Source organism: Mus musculus, chromosome 3 (genome assembly GCF_000001635.26).
Source record: "Mus musculus strain C57BL/6J chromosome 3, GRCm38.p6 C57BL/6J".
Lineage (NCBI taxonomy): Eukaryota > Metazoa > Chordata > Mammalia > Rodentia > Muridae > Mus > Mus musculus.
In genome coordinates, this window is record NC_000069.6 from 129,802,170 (window position 1) to 129,823,805 (window position 21,636).

The 21,636-nt window shown below is 44.2% G+C and overlaps 2 protein-coding genes and 1 long non-coding RNA gene across 4 annotated transcripts in view; 1 reads left to right on the plus strand and 2 right to left on the minus strand.

The window, feature by feature from the left end:
• Window positions 1-1,967, minus strand: part of Lrit3 (leucine-rich repeat, immunoglobulin-like and transmembrane domains 3) — a 20,196-nt gene extending 18,229 nt beyond the window's left edge. Inside the window, exon 1 of the mRNA NM_001287224.2 lies at window positions 1,746-1,967. Coding sequence (NP_001274153.1) covers window positions 1,746-1,861 — 116 coding nt within the window. The 5' untranslated portion in view covers window positions 1,862-1,967. The remainder of the gene's footprint in view (window positions 1-1,745) is intronic.
• Gm36130 overlaps window positions 1-13,861 on the plus strand; it is an 18,449-nt gene extending 4,588 nt beyond the window's left edge. Inside the window, exon 3 of the long non-coding RNA XR_376066.4 lies at window positions 13,380-13,861. This is a non-coding gene — a long non-coding RNA (predicted gene, 36130). The remainder of the gene's footprint in view (window positions 1-13,379) is intronic.
• On the minus strand, window positions 6,406-20,336 carry Rrh (retinal pigment epithelium derived rhodopsin homolog). Of its 2 annotated transcripts, NM_009102.3 has the most exons (7): window positions 20,208-20,336; window positions 13,391-13,581; window positions 11,081-11,180; window positions 10,439-10,592; window positions 9,442-9,610; window positions 8,357-8,535; window positions 6,406-6,877 (listed from the first exon to the last, which is right to left on the minus strand). In NM_009102.3, the coding sequence occupies exons 1-7, from the start codon at window positions 20,311-20,313 to the stop codon at window positions 6,763-6,765; spliced, it is 1,014 nt and encodes a 337-aa protein (NP_033128.1). In that variant the 5' UTR covers window positions 20,314-20,336; the 3' UTR covers window positions 6,406-6,762. The 2 variants fall into 2 exon arrangements, with proteins under 2 accessions (NP_033128.1, XP_017174996.1); XM_017319507.1 differs by lacking the exons at window positions 13,391-13,581; window positions 20,208-20,336 and having other exon boundaries at window positions 6,407-6,877; window positions 11,085-11,171.
• Window positions 20,337-21,636: the final 1,300 nt, after the last annotated feature.

A 21,636-nucleotide genomic window follows, 5' to 3' on the forward strand; every position in this document is an offset into this window, starting at 1 on the left:
GACTAGACCGGAAACCAAACATACTCCTTTTTGGCAGTTTCGAAACTACCTATTTATCCCCTACACCCATCTGAACTGCTCAATGTGAATAAGCAGTTTTGAAAAGAAAACAATGTTCAAATTATGATCCATAACAATAAAATGACCGCCAGGTAGACACTTCCCAGCGAGCCCCCCGTGAATTTCACACAGCTAGCCCGAAATGCCCACAGGGGCAAGTAGGGTGGAGCCACAGGGCCTTGCCAATGGCACATCCTTCCTGTTGCTTTAGAAGACCTTGGGGAACCTCGGACTGTCTCTGGGGCACATTTACCACAAACCTCCGTGTCGATTCACACCAGAATGATGGCAGCGTCCACTCCTCAGGTAAGCATTTCAATGCGCTGTCACAGGAGGAAGCTGGAGCCTCACCTGGATTGGCCCAGTGACAGCATCAGGAGTGCTGAGACCCAGGGTGACCCAGTCCCTGTGCGGTTTTGTTACCTCACTTACACATGACAGGTATTGAACTAGAGTCCTTGGAGAGGACCTTTGTCCTGTGGTTTGGGTAGAACCCAGCATAATGGGGCCACCCCGGAGAAGAAAACATTCTGGCAAAGTTTTTAGAGATTCCTCGTCCTGGTCATCGCGTGCTGTAAATCTTTGGGATAACAGGTGCTAACCTGTGTTGTTTTCATTTGCATCTTACTTCTCAGGGAATGTATCAAAAAGGGTACCAGAGTTAGCTAAGTAAAAACGTTCACAAATAAAATGTAATTGTATCATTATCGACATCAATATCATCTCCATCTCTACCACCATCACCATGTCTCCACCACCACCACCACCACCATCACCATCATCATCATTATCACCGTCCATCATTGCTGTGCTAGATATCAGATGCATGTCTGTAGACCTGTCAGGTGTGTGCTGTTCCATTGAGCTATATCTCAACCCTAGTTATTATTTGGTTAAAGTTGTGTCATTCTTATATTAAGCTTTGTTTCAGAGACTCATTGTTTATTTCAACTAGTAAAGTCACAAGAATGCATTTATTTTATTTTATTAGTAAATACTCTCAAAAATACTCTCAAAAGAAACAGTCTACCATATCTGGCTAAGAAGAGTTCTGTTTTGTATTTGCCTACGGGTAAAAGGATTCGTGTGTATCATATACAAATTATAATTTTTACTATGTTAAAGCAACATTGAGACTTAACAACTTCTGTGAGGCCCTACAATATCTGCGACAGGTGGTATTTTCCAGACATCTTTACTTTCATAAGTTAACCACAGCGACTTCACTCTTGTCCTCCTACTACAAGTTGTTAGTAATCCTCGGATGGAACGGGAAGCTCTAGAGCAGACAAGATCAACACGCCCGCCCGCAGCTCCTTCCCAGCCTCACTCTGTGCTTTCTGTAAGAAGCCTCCCTCCTGCCCCGCCCCCACACGGAACACGGTCTGCTCTGCCGAGAAGGGTATTGTGTGTACATAGGTATAACAAACATTTTTGTAGGACAGAAAGTGCTTTTGGAATTTCAGAAACCCGTGTGAGGCTTCTGAGAGGTAAGTGTTGCCCATGATAAAAATAGTAAGACGGTGGACAACCAGCCCATAAAACTGAACCAAGTCTCACGAGGTTAAACTGCCTCTCCCTTTTAACAAATAATCTGCTCTCATAAAATTAGGCTGATCAGTCTGGGTCCTTTATTTTAAAAGCCAGGACAATCGGAATACTTAGTAGCAAGGAGAAAGGCATACCTTGATCCTGAGCCGTCATGTCTGCCGTGATACTCACAGGAGCACTGAGAAGGGCAGGTACCGTTCACTCCTCCCAGGAAGCTAAGCACAAGGCACAGGCAGGCCGAGAGCCACATAGCTCCAGAGTGGCTCTCTGAACAAAAGGTGAGGGCCTAAACAAGAACATGGGGAAGCTACCACGAATGCCCGCCGCCAGCCACAGGCAGTTAGCATCAGCAGCTTAGCCAGATTAGCCCGAGACCTGAAGTTACTTAACCTTCAAGTGTCTTGCAGGGGATCAATCCACCCAGCCTTTGAATATGGCCTCAACCGAGTAACACACTTACTAAGGGAAGTGAAAAATCAAACCGCCAGGACAATTTCAATAGGCGCCCATGTCTAAATTTGCAGGGAAACCCCGTATCAGGTACCTTTCCCATAGTTGGAACTTTAAAATGTTCCTATAGCTTAAAAACATAACCGGTGTTACAAAGAGCTTGGTATCTTGGCATATGCTAAGATTTTCAGTAGTTTATTTATACAGACATCATTCCTTTTACTTTTTGCATCTTTACCAGAAAAAAAGTGACTTTAATTCAGATTTATGTCCAATAGAGTTACCAGTGGTGCCCCGGACTGCTCATCTCCCCCAAACCAAGTTAAGTGAGCCCTATGCCGTCTCCCTAAGACTCCTCAGCCCACTCCAGGTGTGTCAGAGCTACTGCTCCAGTGAGAACCTGTCCTGAGTCTCTCCCAGATCGCCTCAGTATGCATAAGATGTGCCCAAGAGCGTTCCTTTCTAATGAAGGCAATTGTCTCTGTTCAAAGCTATGTTTAATTCTGGGTCTGGGGTGTCAAAACCCCTACTTAAGGATGAACTGAAGCCTGGGTTTGCAGCTCAGTTGGAGGAGTGCCTGCCTGGCATGGACAAAGCCTGGATCCTATCTCTAGCACCAAACAAAATGGTGTTTTATATGAGTGCCTGTAAGCTCGTCATTTAAGATGTGAAGGCAGGTGGATCAGATGTTCGAAGCCATCTTCAGTCCATAACAAGTCGGATGCCAGTCTGATACATAGACACCATCTGCAGGTGAATGGACGCCAGTCTGATACATGGACACCATCTGCAGGAGAATGGCAGGTGGTCAACTGCCATGTCTTTTAGTAACATTTAGCAAAAAATAATCTTTGAGACATTGTCTTACTATGTAGACCAGGCTGGCTTTGAACTCATAGAGATCTGCCTGTCCTTGCCAGGACTGAAAGCATGCACCGCTACACCCAGCTGCAGAGAATATCTAAGCAATGGAGTCTGGAAAACACTGCTGAATTTAAAAATGTCATATTGCAGCTGTTCAGAGATGACATAATTCATTTGTTCGTCAAATATTTATGGAGAACCTGCCAACTTCCGAACCAAAGACTAGAGGTACGAAGATAAGCAACACAGCGTTGCGGTTCATGAAGAAGTCAAATGATAGAGACAGGTCAGTGAGGACGCACAAGAGAACATCATGTTCAGCCTGGGTAACCAGGCAAAGCTGTCTTGTTGGGTGGCACCTGAGCTCCCTCTCCAGCAAGCAGAGGGAAACAGGAAAGACTGTGCTCTGTGTGTGTGTGTGTGTGTGTGTGTGTGCTGTGTGTATGTGCATGTGTGTGTGTGCTGTGTGTATGTGCATGTTTGTGTGTGCTGTGTGTGTGTGCTGTGTGTATGTGCATGTGTGTGTGTGTGTGCTGTGTGTGTGTGCTGTGTGTATGTGCATGTGTGTGTGTGCTGTGTGTATGTGCATGTGTGTGTGTGCATGTGCTGTGTGTGTGTATATGTGTGTGTGCTGTGTGTGTGTGTATATATGTGTGTGTGCTGTGTGTGCGTATGTGTGTGTATGTATGTGTGCTGTGTGTGTGTATATGTGTGTGTGCTGTGTGTGCGTATGTGTGTGTATGTGTGTGTGCTGTATGTGTGTGCATGCATGTGTATAAAGCTTCAAGAGAACCTCAGAAAAACACAAGCACTTTCTGTTGCTTAGGAATAAGTAGCTGAGCTGAGGTGGCAGAGGAAGGACCTTGGGTGCCCTGCTAAAGAGCCACACAGACTCCAGGCAGCAAAAACAGAAAGGTTAAGCTTCGAGTGGCTCATCAGATCAACAGATTAGTGGGATTTCCTGGTAGCTGTGTAGACAAAGGGTTTAGAGCCAGCAGGAGGGGAGCTGGAGGCTCTAGGTGGGCACTGGTGGTTCTGGTCCCAGTGAGCAGCCATGAGGCCATCCCCGATGTGCGGACAGGACTGTGGATAATACAGTTTTGGGAAACAGAGGAGGGGGAATCACTTGATTCCGTGTAGGCACGATGAAGACTGGATTTAAGGACAACCCCAGGGTTTCTCAGTGCTGGGGATGCAGTGATGGGTAGAAGCTCTGAGCTATTGTGCACCGGAGAGAGAAAATAGGTTGGTGGTAAAACTCTGCTCACTAAGTGACCAAACTGTCTGCATTATCAGGTTTGTGAATATTCTTACCTGGAAGAGCAGGACCGGACCAACTGAGTATAGCAAAACTGTATAGTGATAAGCCACCAAGCTAGTAAGCCCAGTAGCCATAGGGAGCCAGATTCAAAGCTTAGTCAGTCTTATTGTATAAATTAGTTGATTGACATGGTATTAGATATTAGTGCACCACTGAAGTCCTTCATGTTAAAGTGAAGTTATCCCTTGTTTGTTGTTAGGAATAAACTCAAAGCTTTGCACACTAGAGCTCGCTATCAATTCTCTAGGTAATACGGTAAATACTGCCTCAACCATTTAACTGTTCTGTGACTAAGCACAGACCCCTGCTAGATTGTCTCCATAAGCAGCTTAACTGTGTGTGGGGGGGGGGGGAGGGTGAACGAGCACCCAGAGCCCTCCAGGAACACATTTTTAATGTTGCCACTGGAGAATTACAAAATGTGAAAAGTCTCTCTGGGCCATGGTGAGGAGGGCCTTGAACCTTGTGTCTAAGGCAGCCAGACTTCCTTCACAGGTGTGGTAGTAAACTTGACAGTACACACAATCATCTGGAGAACAGATCTATGGGTATGTCTGGGAGCAACTGTCTAGATTGGGGTAACTGAGCCGGAAGGAGGTATCCTCAGGGTGGGTACCACAACCCTGTGTGCTGGGGTCTTAGACTAAAAGGGTAAAGGGAGTGAACACCAGACTTGATGCCATTCGGCTTCCTGTCAGTAGATACCATGTGACCAACTGCACCCCTTGTCCCTAATGTTGAACTCAATTCTCTTCAACCATGACCCAAAATAAGCCCTTCCACCGCTCAGTTGAAGGCTTTTGCCACCGCAGGCTCCTGAAAGTTTGGTCAGAAAGATTTAAAGGGCTGGAAGTGCATCTTTAAACAGTTGGCTGTGGCGTGGTCGGAGTGAGAATGCGCAGAGGATGGAAAGCTAAATCAGGAGGTTGTTATAGCAACTCTCACCATTGTCCACAGGAAGGGAACTGTCTCGGTAAACTAGTAGGTAGGTCTTTAATATGCCGACAAAGGGGTTAAGGAGGCAACTTACAAAGTGTGTGTGTGGGGGGGTGGCAACAGATAAAGATCTATAGTCTGATGAGCACTGAGCGAGATGTGAAAGAAAATGAATTCACGCTACAGTATATAACTCATAGCTTTGAAATATGAAAGAACATTATTATAATATGGAGTGAATGTATACACATCACCAAAGCAATGCAGACCCACACTTGGAGACATCTAGCAACCATAAGGCTCTCTTATATTTCTGTGCAATAACCTTAAGCTGGATAAAGATTCAGATAGAATAATTGATACCCACCCCTACAAAGATATTTGTATTACAGTGTTCCCAATTTTGCATCTATAAAAGAAATCCAGGCTTGGTGGTACACATCTGTAAGCTCCAGAATTGAGATGCTGGTAGCTTCAAGTTTGAGCCCAGCCTGGACTATATAATGAGACCTTGCCTCATAAGAAAGAGTAAAAACTTGAAACGGTTTAGTTGTCTACCTTTCAAACAATGGTATACTGTACTCTGTTTAATAGTCACAGCCATTTAAACGGCAAAGCTTGAGTCTACAAATCCACTCTGAGTGCCTACTTTGTGCCAGACAGAATGAGTCTATGTACTAAAGATAACACAAAGGCAAAAATATAAAAAAGTGCCACTCTGTTCAAACTTAATTCTAATGGCAGACATAGAAAAATATATTGTCAGGAAAATGGTAATTTAGGGGCTAGAGAGATGGCTCCACGGCTAAGACCTTTGGATGCTCTTCCAGAGTCCTGAATTTGGTTCCCACCAGCACCCTTTACAACTGTCTGTAACTTCAGTTCCAGGAGATCACACGCCCTCTTCTGGCCTCAGCAGGCAGGCAGGCAGGCAGGCACACACACACACACACACACACACACACACACACACACAAACACATACATGCACATGAATGAACACAATGCAAATTTAGACTATTCAACACAATGCATAGATGTTACACTGCTATAAAATGTACATGCAACAGACTGGCATGATAGGAAGCAATTTTGCTTAATGTTTGAATATTTTCATTTAAATAACATGAATTAATAATTGATTCTAAATTCAAATTTTGAAATGATAAAAAATATCTTTTCATAGCTGGAAACATGAAATAACTCATTTCAGCAATTAATTATTGAGGATTATAATTTTATTAAAATATTCTGGTATTCTGATAGCTGTTTCTAGTCTAATGGAAAACTTAGTCAAGTTACAGGTCATTAATATACTATAATGTGTGCCTTTTAAGAAGAAAGAAAAGAGACTGTAGTTTTGTGTGCCTGCTTAATTATCCTTGAGGACATAGTGAAGGCTCTACGGCAACAACTCTTCAAGCAGAGTTGGGCTGGCTGAGTGGGAGGAACCTACCATCCAGTAAGGCAATAGGCTATGTCTGCACTTGGTTCAAATGGATCCATATTTAAATCAAAGTTAGTGTATTGTCAAAAAATAAGCAAATCAAATGTTTGGTGGTATATTCTTTTCTTGCAGTTCAGATCCTCACAGGAGCCAATGAGCTCTGAGGCATATCCATTGGTAGAGTACTTGGCTCAGGCACTGCTAGGTGAGGTTGGCATTTAAACATGGCCAACATGGCCTTCCGAAACCTGCCATAAGCAAATGAGAAAATGTGTTATTCTAGAATGACATGAACCTTTTAAGGAATTTTTCAGTCAAGTCTGAAGACCTACTACTGCCCATGGGTATCTCTAAATACATCACTACACCCAGCTTCAACATCTCCAACAGAGACCCTTATAAATATATAGGGCAGACAGATAAAGACCGGTTTTGCACCACTGGTGATGAATACGGACGTCTGATAAACTCCATAGCTGTACATCTGATAAACCCCATAGCTGGGGACATTTAATGACACATCAGCTACTGAGTGCACTAAGTTCCGTGTTTGAATTAAGGATTCATTTTCACAGGGCTTCTGGGCAAGGCCATTTCAACTGGAGGGGGCCTGAGAATGTTGTCTCAGAGGATTTCCAGCAGATTCTGGCCTTGTCCTTGTGATGTGGCCTTTGGACTCCTTGTGTGTTCTACCTCATCTTAAGGTCTGTGTGTTCCTTCAAATATCTACAGCTAAAGCTGTTCTCTCAAACCCAAGCATTATCCACATTTACACATTTAAACAGGCACAGTGGTGGCATTCTGTGACTTGCCAAGGTTCTTCATCCAACAGTGATAGAAAAATGGAGTCATCTAACCTTCACCCAGGAGGTTTGTGAAGGGACAAGAACTTCTCTACTGCATTCCTGGGAAGTATCCAGCTATACTATCCTCTGAGGACCCACGGCTACCTTCACTATTCTTTTCTCTAGAAAACACTTTTCCATATAACCACTCAACACAGAGGGATAACCACTCAAACACAATTGATCAGTGACCAACCAGGGACTTTCCTGCCACATGGTCATTTGAGATGAAGCTTGTCTTAGGATGCTGAGCTGATAGAATTTGGGTCTGGGTTGCCCAAGGACATTTCTGCCACTGTGTAGGTACAGTCTGTCACAAAAGTAGAGGTCTCAATAAATAAGGTCTTGGTAGTTTCACCAGTTGCATAAGCCAAATAACTTTAAACTGCCTTGTTGTGCTGGCTGGTTTGATGTCAACTTGACACAGGCTAGACTCATCTGGGAAGAGAAAACCTCAGCTGAGAAAATGCCCCCATCAGACTGACCTGTGGACAAGCTGTAATGCCTTCTCTTGATTGACTACTGATGTAGGAGAGCCCAGCTTACTGTCGCCAGTGCCATTCGTTGGCAGGTGCCTGAGCAAGCCTGTAAGCACCACTCCTCCATGGTCTTCACATCAGCCCCTAACTCCAGATTGCTGGCCTGCATCTCTGCCCTGACTTCCTTGACTATATGAACTATAGAACCGGAAGCTGAAGTAAACTCTTTCCTCTGCAAGTTGCTTTTGATCCTGGTGTTTTATCACAGTATTACAGACCCTAAGTAAGACGGTTGTCACAGGTTTCTGTCACTCACTTCTGCAAGTCTTAGAACACTAGCCACTGCTATTAACATTCTTTTGGCATTGCCATTTTAATCGGAAACGTGGAAAACACTACTCACTTCTTATGCGCAGCCACGTAAATACAGGGGTTGTAGAACGTAGAGGATTTTGCAAACAGTGGAGCTATGATAGCCATTGAAGGAGGAATCTTTTTGGGGTTTCCAAAACAAGCCCACAAGCACACGATGGAATAAGGGGACCATGCCAGCAGAAACATCAGTATCATTATCACAGACATCTGTAAAAAGAGACGATCACCAAGACTAGCATCTGAAAGGTTTGCGTGGTTAAGACGTATACAGGAGCAGGAGAATCTAGGCTAGAATTTTGTTGGTAACACAAAAGAAGCTGGGGTTCGCCTTCACTATTCTTTGTTTTGGCTCTGGAGACGTCTATGATAGCAAGAGCCTTGCAAATGGCTGTGCTGAGCAATATGTGACATTGTATCTCATAGTGTCACACACATGTAAAGAGTACCCTTTCATGTGCTGCAAAGAGCACACCATGCTGGCTTCAAGCACAGATGCATGCAAACCCGCTCCAACTCACGTCTAGTTTTACTGACAACTGCCCTGCCCCCATCATTATTTGCTAATCTCAACCAACCAATCCTTCTAAACTCAACTTGGGAACACTGTCCTATACTAAGCTCGGTGGATTCTCACACTAGCCGTTGGCTGAGTGCTTTACATATAGATGGATAATGTGAAGAGGAGCCCTGGGCACCTTGTTTACATGATGAAGGGAAGGTCTCTGTTTACAGAGCAGCTGGATAGAGGAAATCAAGGCTACAGAGAGAAGACAAAATGAACCACGTATCAGGGATGTTTGAACCAAAGGCAGCCAGCCAGCTTTGTAATCTAACCAATACTGCTAACAAACTGCAGGATGCGAAGAGAGAAAGGCAGAGGGAAAGGCATGGGACTGGTCAGGCCCAGGCTTGACTGGGATCCTTACAGTCTGTGTGGCAGGAAGTCCCGGAAGCACAGCACACAGACACCCAAGGAACATGGAGGCATAGCGTTCAGTTCAGCAACACAGGGACAAACAGCAGCAGAAAGAGCAATGGAGGCCACGGAACCCTTCAGCTATGTAGATTGAAAGCTCTATTACCAAATCCATTGCAAGGATTCCGACCTCTTACCTTTGTTACATCTGCCTGGTCTGCCCAGTCTCTGTGGAGGTGTGCAGTGCAGTCACTAGCGGCGTAGAGTCTCAGGGACCGACTGACGTGGTAGTAACAGTAAAACATCACTGTCAAGGGCACAATGAAGTTCACCACGATAACCATCATGGTGTAAGACACGAACGAGCTGGGGATAAGAAAAGACAACCATGATGACTCAGTGCCCTAAACGAGGGGAAGGGGAAGAGAAAATGACTGCTAGAAATGGTAACAGATGCTCTACTGCTAAAGGGTTTAGGAAAAACGTTCGGCTTACATTTCACAGTTCACGTAGACCAACAAACTGTGGCCTATGGGCTGGTTCCTGCCCGCCAACTGTCTTTGTAAATAACGTTTTATTAAACACAGCCCTGTACACTCATTTACATATGATGACTGCTTTCACAGTATGATGACAGAGCTGAGGGGGAGCCTGAAGTTTGACTCTTTACAGAAAAAATATTTTAGAGGATTCTTGTTTTGTTTTTGAGTCATCTATCATTTCCTTTAATGAACTAAGGGATCCTCATGCCCACGGCAGACCTAGAAGAGCATTGTCAACTCACAGCAAATCCTTGCAGGGACCGTAGGATGTGCCTGAATGTCAGACGGCCTGGAAAAGGCTGTACAGGGGAGGCCTAGGGTTTGGTTACAACTGCCTACTCTCTGGCTTCACTAGCCCTCCTCCCACTTGTGCCCACAGCTCTGAGATGAATAAAGAGTGAAACTGTCCCACTGCTGCCTTAAGAGAGGAGAGGAAGGAACGAAAGTCAAAGAAAGGAGACAAAGGAAACCAGATGTCCTTGACTTGCAAGCAAGCATAAGCCAGTCTTCAGTCTGTCTCCCACTTAGATCGGACCATCACTACCAAGGAAGCCTTTGCCACAGCCTATATAAGGAACACTCGGATGAGCAGAAGGCTCAGAGATGTCTACCTCAGGAGCACTTGAGTATAAAATGTAAACACATCTCTTACGTATCATTATTCCGCCAGTTTATGGTACACGTGGCCCCTGTAGGATCCGGGGCATAACTAGCCCACCCTATGATGGGCATCAAAGCCCAAAACAGGCCATTGATCCAGGCGCCCAGGATCATGCTGAGGTAAGTGTTGGTGGTCATTCTTCGTCCTGGTGTGAAGCACAGGAAGCGTTAGTGTTGTTATCAGTGACAGGACCCACTGGTTCCACTAACGACACAACCCAGTCCCTTAGAGCACAGGAAGCCTGCCAATGGAGTTTCACACTCTGACAAACATGGCAACCTAACATCTGAATGGTAAAGTGTAGAGGACAAGTAAGAGCGAAAGCTTTGCTGGGCAAGAAAGGCGACATAGTCACCATTCCCAAGAGTGAAACCACCTGGCCCAAAGTGACAGTGACCCTGGACAAAGCTAGAAAGGCAACCAGGTCCGATCCTGAGGGGCCTTGAAGGATTGCCTAATGAAGTCTGGATTTAAGTATTATAGGAAGCTGTCAGAATGTTGGAACAAGGATTTCTAGAGAAATAAGACTGAGCCTGATTACAAACCCTAATGTCTGTACTTTAAGACAAATGCGTGTTGAATGACTGTTACATAGTGAATGGTGCCACTGATAAAGACAAGAAACACCATTACCTACATCAGGGCAACTGATGGTCAGGTACCGATCCATAGCTACAACCGTGAGTAAGCCAATGCTCACCATCCCAAAGAAGATATTCAGTCCTGCATAAATCTGAAACTCAAAATCAGAAACAGCCCACCATTCCCATGCCCTCCCATGAGACATTTACATTTTCTACTGTGTTTATATGGTGTGTGTGTGTGTGTACACGGGTGTACACGTGCACACCACGCACGTATGTGGACACGTGAGGACAGTTTCTGGGAGTTGGTTCTCTCCTAGCAGTGTGGGTTACAGAGAATGAACTCGGGTTATCTGGCTTGCATAGCAAGCATTTTTACCCACTGAGCCATCTTGCCAGCCCTAATCATTTGTAGTTTTACCTCATTGTTAGAATACTTTTCACACACATTAAGTGGTCATACGTGGAACAGTGAAACAAAGGTTATGGGCATAACCAATCACTTTTGGATTGCATTTGAAGACTGTAAAGGAGACAAGTCATGTATGATACTATAAACCTTGTCAAAAGGGAGGAACCTCCACTGTGGCCTTCCTAAATGGGTGTGCTGTTAGCCTGCCTTCTAGACACCGATTATACATCCAGACCAGTGCTACCCTGTGCCCGTGGCGAGAGACACTTCTCTCTGCGTCTAGCCAGCAGTTAATGCTGGTCAAAGGTAAGAATACATTGTTAAGAATAACTGGGTGCTCAGCCTTCAACGGGACATCTTTATTATTCTCTCCCCTAGACCTGGCTCAGGGAACATCACAATAGAGGGGACAGATGTAAGAACTAGAGCATGTGGAAAACTGCTCTACTCTGCTGTCTTCTGGATGTGATGTGGCCACTGCATGCAGTTATGGTACCCTGCACAAGAACAAACCAAGATCATTTAACACTCCAACAGGCAACACTAGTTTCATTCAGTGGGTTACGGAGTGTGTGTTATGTTCACAAAATAGAATATTGCAAAGCTGTATAATGACCTAGTCACCTCCATCAACGTAGATAACCCTGAAACCATAATATCTAAAACTGAAAGAAAGTTTTACACACAGACACACTAAAACATGCTTGTAACTTCCTTTCATTTTTAGATATACATATATGTGTGAGAGACAGACATCCTTTCAGATAGATAGATTACAGATAGATAGATAGATAGATAGATAGATAGATAGATAGATAGATAGATAGATAGATAATTCAAAGCATCAGACAGTTTCTAGTTCATGTACACACAAATATGTAATAAGAAAAGCCCTCAAAGAAAAGAATCAAAATGAGAATGGTGTGCAATGGCCTCCCAGAGTACCTCTGAAGTTCTACTATCTGGAAGGAAGGAAGGAAGGAAGGAAGGAAGGAAGGGAGGGAGGGAGGGAGGGAGGGAGGGAGGGAGGGAGGGAGGGAGGCTGCCTGTGAAGTACAAACTGGAAGTCAGAAAGATTTTAGAAAGTGATTGGTATGCATAAGAGCACCCAGGATTCTCCATTTCTCTCACTTTGTCCTCTATTGTTTTGGCTTGGAATAACAGACTATTAAAGCTACTAAAACATGACCTCAGTTGTTTGCCTACTGTCCCAGTGTGAATTAATGCCAATACATTTCCTTGTCAAAAGAAATAACAGCAAATACAGCTATTAACATTTCTCACAAAGGGCCGTCTAGAGTAAAAAAATTCACTGTGGTAACAAGTGTATTTCTTAGAGAATATGATTGTGATTAAATATTTTGTCTGAAATGAAAAGAGAATATACATTTAAATTTGTTATGTGTATATTTTATTTGAATTATATGCAGATTACTTTTCTCTGTGGTTGAATGCCAATGCTCCTTGTATGTTTCTTTGGATTGGGGAAATTTTTTATGATTAGTAATCTTATACCTCGTCTTAAAGAATGAATCCCTGAGGGTGGAGAGATGGCTCAGTAGTTCAGAGCACTGGCTGCTCTTCCAGAGGACCCAGAGATCAATTCCCATCACCACATGGTCACTCACATCCATCTGTAGAGTCAGCTTTAGGAGATCCACTGCCCTCCTCTTGGCTCCACCAGCATTGCATACATGCGGTACAAGACATGTATACAGGCACCCAGTCACCTGCCTGTCGTTTCTTCCCTGGAACTGAGATGAAAGGTGGGTACCACCCGCCATGCTTGGTTTTTCCACGGGTGCTGGCATCCTGGTGCAGGTCACCTTGTTCCCACAGCAACCAGTGTCCCCGTTGGCCCACCTCCCCAGACCCAGTTTGGGGAACTTAAATTTTGCATCTGTTTGTTATACTTCATCTTGTTTTTATTCCATAGATCTCCGATACCTGACAGCCTGCATGTCCAAATTTCCAACTTCCATGCAGATCTGAAGCCGCAGACATGGGATAGCCGATGCTACTGACCCCTATATCCGTGAAAGCCAGGTTGATAATCACTGCATTGGTGGGTGTCCGCAGCTCCTTGTACTTGATGAAGATACCCAGGACTACTACGTTGCTGAGAATGCTCGTGATACCTAAGGATGCACACGGAAGGAGCACACAATCTGTTTAACTTGAACGTTTAGAAGAGAATGAAAATTCAATACTGAAGTTGCTTCAAAAGAGAGCAAGCTCAGCTTAGCCCCTTGTTTGAAGAGGTCCCGTTCTTCTTAGAACTGTAACATCTTCTGGAAAATAGAAATGAAATGAAAACACAAAGAACTTGATGATTGCAGAAGCCAGAGCTGAAGTCTGGCTTCAGTGTCATCACCATCGAGCATCTGTCTGTCTCTATAAATTCCCCTGTAGCTTCCATGACTCTAGCGTGTTGGTATTTAGGATGTGTGAATGGTCACCCACCCTCTCCTGAGCAGACTACAGTCCTCTCCGTTTCCCAAAGCCTGGCCCCTTCTTTCTGTCTGGTTTCCCCTCTTGACCCTCAGCCAGTGTTCCTTCCGTCTTTGTTAGGGTTTCTACTGCTGTGATGAAACACTAAGACCAAAGTGCAAGTTGGGGAGGAAAGGGTTTGCTTGGCTTACCTTTCTACAGTCCTCTTCCTTATTGAAGGAAGTCAGGACAGGATCTCAAACAGGGCAGGATCCTGGAGGCAGGAGCTGATGCAGAGGCCACTGAGGGGTGCTGTTTACTGAATTGCTTCCCATGGCTTTCTCTAAAGCCTGTTTTATAGAACCCAGTACCACCAGCCCAGGGAGGGCACCACCCACCATGGGCTGGGCGCTCCTGCATTGATCACTAACTGAGAAAATGCCTTACAGCTGGGTCTCATGGAGGCCTTTCCTCAACTGAGTTGCCTTCCTCTCTGATGATTCTGTGTTGACACAGAAACCCAGCCAGTACTCCACCCTAACTACATTTCTGGCACTTCTCACATCTTTTATTTGGTTCACTATCAATAAGCACATTAAGCGTGTAGTGCATATGGTCATGTGACTACCCAGTATTTCTTGAAATTCAACATGTCAAAGTTGAAATTCTCCATTCAACACACACATGCGTGCAAATGCTCACTGTCTGTCTCTGTCTGTCTTTCTGTCTTTGTCTCTTTGTGTCTCTGTCTCTATCTCTCTAGGAAAATGCCTATTGCAATATTTGACCATCTAAACAGGTCAAGTTAGATTTCTGGGTCACTGGGACACCGGAGGTGATACCATTCTCAGCCCTGGAATGAAGAACTCAGCGTGTTCAGTGTCCCACAGTTGGCCAGACCCAGACACCTTTTTAGCTTGAGGACAAAAGTTGCTAACCAGCATGCGAGTGTGGCCTCTGACAATAAGAATTACTATTGAGTACACAGGGTATAAATATTAGCAGGATCAACATTTCCTACAGGCTGAAAGGATGCATATGTTTTTCATGGGTCAGATATATATCCTCAGGTCCCAGTGGTGGAGGCTGTTGTAAAAATCATTTTTTTTTATTACGTATTTTCCTCAATTACATTTCCAATGCTATCCCAAAAGTCCCCCACACCCTCCCCACCCCCCACTCCCCTACCCACCCATTCCCATTTTTTGGCCCTGGCGTTCCCCTGTACTGGGGCATATAAAGTTTGCCTGTCCAATGGGCATCTCTTTCCAGTGATGGCCGACTAGGCCATCTTTTGATACATATGCAGCTAGAGTCAAGAGCTCTGGGGTACTGGTTAGTTCATAATGTTGTTCCACCTATAGGGTTGCAGATCTCTTTAGCTCCTTGGATACTTTCTCTAGCTCCTCCATTGGGGGCCCTGTGATCCACCCAATAGTTGACTGTGAGCATCCACTTCTGTGTTTGCTAGGCCCTGGCCTAGTCTCACAAGGGACAGTTATATCACGGTCCTTGCAACAAAGGCTTGCTAGTGTATGCCATGGTGTCATCGTTTGGAGGCAAATTATGGGATGGATCCCTGGATATGGCAGTCTCTAGATGGTCCATCCTTTTGTCTCAGCTCCAAACTTTGTCTCTGTAACTCCTTCCATGGGTGATTGTTTCCAATTCCAAGAAGGAGCAAAGTGTCCACACTTTGGTCTTCGTTCTTCTTCAGTTTCATGTGTTTTGCATCTTGTACCTTATATCTCGCTATACTAAGTTTCTGGGCTAATATCCACTTATCAGTGAGTACATTTCATTTGAGTTCTTTTGTGATTGGGTTACCTCACTCAGTATGATGCCCTCCAGGTCCATCCATTTGCCTAGGAATTTCGTAAATTCATTCTTTTTAATAGCTGAGTAGTACTCCATTGTGTAAATGTACCACATTTTTTGTATCCATTCCTCTGTTGAGGGGCATCTGGGTTCTTTCCAGCTTCTGGCTATTATAAATAAGGCTGCTATAAACATAGTGGAGCATGTGTCCTTCTTACTGGTTGGGATATCTTCTGGATATATGCCCAGGAGAGGTATTGCGGGATCTTCCAATAGTGCTATGTCTGATTTTCTGAGGAACCGCCAGACTGATTTCCAGAGTGGTTGTACAAGCTTGCAATCCCACCAGTGAAAATCAATTTTAATGGAGAAGCTAGAACTATTACTGGACTTCTCTCTAGAAGGAAAGTTATGCAACAAACAAGAGAATTGTGCTTCTCATGAAAAGAACTATTTGATGCTCAGTTGTCAGCTAGTGTCCAAACCTGTGGGAATAATCCCAAAAACCGGCACACACACAGGAGGACCGGGTCAGTCAGGACCTCCGTTCTCTCTCGGTGTTAGCATCCTTTTACGCCAGTCTCTCAGATCCCATCTCTCTCCTCCACACTGATTGCTTCATCAAAGACTAAGCAGTAGCTCGACTGGAAGCTTCAGCACCCCAACGCCAGGAAGAATTAGAAGCCCAATGTCCTGACCCGACTATCGGGGCTCTCTGCCCTACACTGTCACTGTCCTCTCTCCACACCTGGGAAGGAAGCCCACTGGCCTAGCAGTTTATCAAATACATCAAGTTGCAAATCTTGACTTCCTATTTTTCCCCACCTGAAACACCTCATGCTGTTTTCTGTATCTTCAAATGTCAGCATCCTTCAAAGTTCAGGCCAAGCCCAAGTTGGCCCTGAAGTGGCCTCCTACCTGCAGGATTCTATATTATCCTGACCGAGTTCCCACAGTACTTACTGATATTATCTTGTTCTTAAGTGATGCTAAGGCATTCAGCTCTTATGCTGTCCTAGCCTTTATACATCTCAGGCTCTCAGTGAACTCTTTCTTGAGTACATGCCACACAGTAAGTTTTAAAAACTGGAATGCCACTAAAACTCCAGTCAGCGCGTTTCCTACTATCCCTTCAAGCACAATGAGAACAAATTCGATAAGCCTTTGGCTCTTCTTAGTAAATGTACAAGAAATTATCATGAGGGTGAAAAGAAAAAAGAAAAAACATCGTACAAGGGTTAAATATAGCACGTAAATTGTGGCCTAGCAAGGACATAGTCAGAATAAAACAATTTTGGCAGAGTCTCCAATAGAAGGTAGGTACTATACAAATCATTTACTCCTTTTCCCGTTCTCTCTAGCTGTCTTAAGCACTGAATTAGTTCCCTGGTTACTGGTACTTTCCAATGGGCAGACAGAAGACCCATCAGTCTAAACTCCAAGTAGTCCTACCCTCCCCACTCCATGCCACCCTGTTCCTGCAGCTCCCCTCCCATCTCTTCTTGGTCTATCTGAAAACCTTTCTTCAACACTTCCATAATAAGTGGGTGCTTTCCAACTCTCTGTCCTAGACCCTCTTCTTTCCTTTTTTTAAAAATATTTATTTATTTTATGTATGTGAGTACATTGTAGCTGTCTTCAGACACACCAGAAGAGGGCATGGGATCCCATTATAAACATAGTTGTGAGCCACTATGTTGTTGCTAGGAATTGAACTCTGGACCTCTAGAATAGTAGTCAGTGCTCTTAACCTGAACCATCTCTCCAGCCAGACCCTCTTCTTTCCTAATTCACCATTCTGAGTGGTTTCATTGCATTTGAGATTGGCACTGTAAGATGCAAGGCCCCATGTGCAGCTGAACTCAAGAGACATCACCTCCCACCTCAAACTTGCTCTTCTCCAGGTGTGTCCCTCTCTGTGAACTGCATCACTGACAGGTGGCATTCTCCACCTCACCTCACCCCCAGACGTCAGGCAGTGCTCCCTATTCTTGGACTTCAGCTCACTGCAGTGGCCTACTTGAATGGCCTCTTAGCTACCATCACAACACATTTCTGAAATGCAAGTCAGATCATATTGTCCCTCTCTAACCCTTCGGTGACTCCCTGTAGGCTTCCAGCTTCTGTGGTCCATCCCTGCCGGATACTCAGCCAACTCCTCTAGCTGTCTTAAGCACTGAATTAGTTCCCTGGTTACAGGTACTTTCCAATGGGCAGACAGAAGACCCATCAGTCTATCTTTTTCAGCCAACCTCTCACACTTTTACAATTCTCCAAGGACGAATTATTTCAAGTCCACACATGTATCATCCTCTCCATTCTCAGCTGTAAGTGGTACAGAGAGCATGCTCATGCACACTGAATTAACATAGGGCCTGCAGCAATGGAAGCTGGTAAAAGTGAGCTCAAATCCAAATAAGTGATTAAATGACATCTTATGGGGTACAGAGATGGCTCAGAGGTTAGGAGCACTTGCTGCTCTTCTAGACGACCTGAATCCTGTTCCTAGCACCTGTGTGGGGCAGCTCATAGCCACCTGTAACTGCAGGTCCTAGAAGAAGGACCTGACATCCTCTTCTGGCCTCTGTAGACATCATGTGGTAATAATATCTCTCTCTCTCTCTCTCTCTCTCTCTCTCTCTCTCACACACACACACACACACACACACACACACACACACACACACACAGACACGTAAGTAAAAACAGATAAATTACAGTGAAGCCAGGCAGGGTGGCAATACACCTGTAATCCCAACACTCGGAAGGCAGAATCAGGAAGACTCTGAGTACAAGGCCATCCTTGGCCTAGTAGACACAATAAAGCAAGCTCCTGGTTCAAAAAACTAATTAATTAAATACATATACAAAATAATTAACCTCTACAGTAATACAACAACAACAACAACAATACAGGCCCATGGTAAAAATAATAAACACAGGCCTGTGGTAAAAACGGTAAGTGGAATGATACTTAAGTGCGCCTTTTCCTCAGCTCAAAGTGTTCATTCTTATTTGGGAGCTCAGTGGGTTTTGTTAAAGGAGGAAACTGAGGGGATAGGAAGACTACAGGATACTCGACACACACAGAACAAATGCAGGAAGAGCTTAGATCCACTTCCTTCAGTCCTCTACGAGAAAACATACGCAGAGAACGCATGCTCCGATGTTTCCTAATAAAACTGACCGGTGCAGTCACATGACAGCCCTAACAAAAGGCCTCTGTTCAGAGCCACGCAGCCGCTCAGCTCTTCATCTGTATGAACTAGGAAAACAAAACAAAAACGCAGCTACCAGAGTTCCTTAGGAAATTTCCTTCCCATACTAATCTCATGACCAGTTTTTTTGTTTGTTTATTGTTGTTGTTGTTTTAGTGTTTGTTTGTTTGTTTGTTTGTGACAGTCTCCCTATGGAGCCCAGGTGACTCTGGAATCCTTAGCAATTCTCCTGTTCCAGGCTTCAAAATGCCAGATTAATGTTAGATTTCCCCTGTCACATATTTAATGGAGCCAAAACTTGTATACAGTGCCTCTGTGTAGTGTAATTCTGGAATTGGGGGCTCACTTTTTGCCTCTTACCACCCAGAAGTATTCAAATGAACTAGTTACGGTACCACTAAAATTAAAAGGAAATTGTTATCTATAGCCCACGTCAACTATGAGGTAAAAATAAGTAGTTATGAAGACACATGGAGATATATTTCTCACTGTTTTTGGAAACACACTTGAATTTTTCATAAATGTCAATCCGAAAAGCAATGAACCCAACATAACAGTTACTAAAACTCGCCACTTCTGTGAAGTTTGAGATCAAGTAATTGCTGGTTATAAAAGTCACACCGGCCACTGGTACAGTTTCTGTCATTTCTCTCCTTTTCAACAAACAAGCCTTCATCTCAATCTGATAATTTTATCAACAAGAGCATACCTTGTACCCATGTCCCTTAGGGGCCTTGATTATATATACTCTTCATAAGGAGCTCAGTGGATCCCTGATTCTTATCTTCATTTTGCAAAGGAGACCGTGCAAGAGTAAAAAGCTGAAATCCCTTGGGCCCACTTTCAAAGCTGCCGCCTCCCGTGGCTGCCTGCGGGAGGAGCTGAACTTACACACCAGATCTGCAGCCTCTATCTTTTGCTTTAAACTTCAGCGTTTCCTCTAGTACGTTTTAATCGTGAGCTATTTCCTACCAAGAAAACTGCAAATTATGCATGAGAGTCATAAATGATAGAAAGCATGCTTTTAACCACGATGCACACTCTGCTCATGAATTTAAGGTAAAAACCAAATATACGGACAAGTTTTATTTTAAAGCTTCATTTGATACAAAGTTTTCTTGTCCCTCTTTGCTCAAAAACCTTCCGTCAGGAAGCAGCATATTTTCCCATGTCCATTTTCTGATTGTTACAACCCCAGCCCACCCCATGTTTGAGCTAGCCTGCATCCTGCACCCTTGTGCCCACCACCTCAGTTCTTCTCCCACCCGAGAAGCAGGTCACTGAATAAACACCCGTACCTGCCACAATCAGGTAAGCCGCTATGACGCTGTGCTCAGTCCTTGAAAAGACAGAACCTTCGCTCCTAGAGCCCGAGCTGTTAAAATCCGAAGCCTCACTCAGCATTTTGGAAAGTCAAGACCACCTTTGAAGCAGCCCTCAGCAATGGTGATCGGTCAAGAATGCTCTTTCAGAACAAATCATTTCCGCTTGTAGACCTCAAAGAAAGGCCTTTTCACAAAGACTGTCCATTAATACATAATTGGGCTGAAGAGGAAAAGATTTTAATTCTTAGAATGAGAGAAAAATCTCCTTAGTAAAACAAAGAAATTCCAACCGCCTCACATCTTAAGCACTTTAGGTCCAGGCTTGTATTTATAAGCAGATTACCAAGTAAACACATCCTAGTCTAGCAAAAAAACCACAGGCAAACCCAACTCCAAAAGCAGTCCCTGAAATGAGCTGTTCCGTTATCTTCTGTAGCTATTCAGGTGAGGGACTGCACCTTTGTACTAGAGATCCAACTGTTAACACATTACACACTGGTTTTTTTTCATCTCAGGTCCGTGTGTGTGTGTGTGTGTGTGTGTGTGTGTGTGTGCGCGCGCGCGCGCACGCAAACATGTATTTTCCTTAGCAATAACACTATCAACTCCCATACTTCTAAATCCCTGGATGAATGACACCAATATTGCCTGAGCTAAGAGTTTGAGGTTCTTGCCACTTCTTTCTTTTTAAACAAAAATGAGGTCATCTGTTATATGTAACCAGTATGTCTGTCTGTAACGCACACATGATGAAGCCTGTTCCCCCTAAATACCATCCCATAAAACCCAGTTCGGCTGTAATAGCCAAGTGTTAAATGTTCTACAGCATGGATACACCACGCTCTATGCCACCTTGGTTAATTCTGTATTTTGACATTCACGAGCTCACATTAGTCAACCACTCAACTTAGCAAGGCCACGATAATCCTGATAGTCCGTATGGACACATAAAAACCTAGTGTGAACATGCACAGTTAGGATAAAGAGGAACCTAGGCTACCTTTTAACATCATAATTCCCAAGTTTAGACAGTAGAGCTTCAAAGCAAGGCTCAAGTCACAATTTCTGTATAGTCTAATAGAACCACTAGAGGGCGTATCTGCTCATCACGGGTTCTCTAGAGGCCTTCTTAGTTGCAGTTTTCAGTCTAGGGAACAGGGTGGCCTACCTGACCAGTACTCCAGTGTTCTAAAATGTGAATACCTTAAAAAGAACTTACACCAGGAATCTGAGCCTACTGTGTAAATCTCAGTACCTCAAAGTTCGGGTAGTGGGATTGACTTGAATTTGATTAGAACTGAAATCTTTCAACCAAACCCCAGAGACACAGGGGAGTGAGACACAGCAATGTTTAACTAGTTACGTAGCGTAAAAGGGAAACCACACTATATAACCCTAACAG

Excerpts from the sequence above, each read along its gene's own strand:
- Rrh (NM_009102.3), bottom strand. The coding sequence starts at position 20,313 with ATGCTGAGTGAGGCTTCGGATTTTAACAGCTCGGGCTCTAGGAGCGAA. Across the intron at positions 11,181-13,390 it reads TTGGACATGCAGGCTGTCAG|ATTTATGCAGGACTGAATAT; the intron begins GTATCGGAGATC and ends TTTGAGTTTCAG. Across the intron at positions 6,878-8,356 it reads TACGTGGCTGCGCATAAGAA|GTTTCGGAAGGCCATGTTGG; the intron begins GTGAGTAGTGTT and ends TGCTTATGGCAG.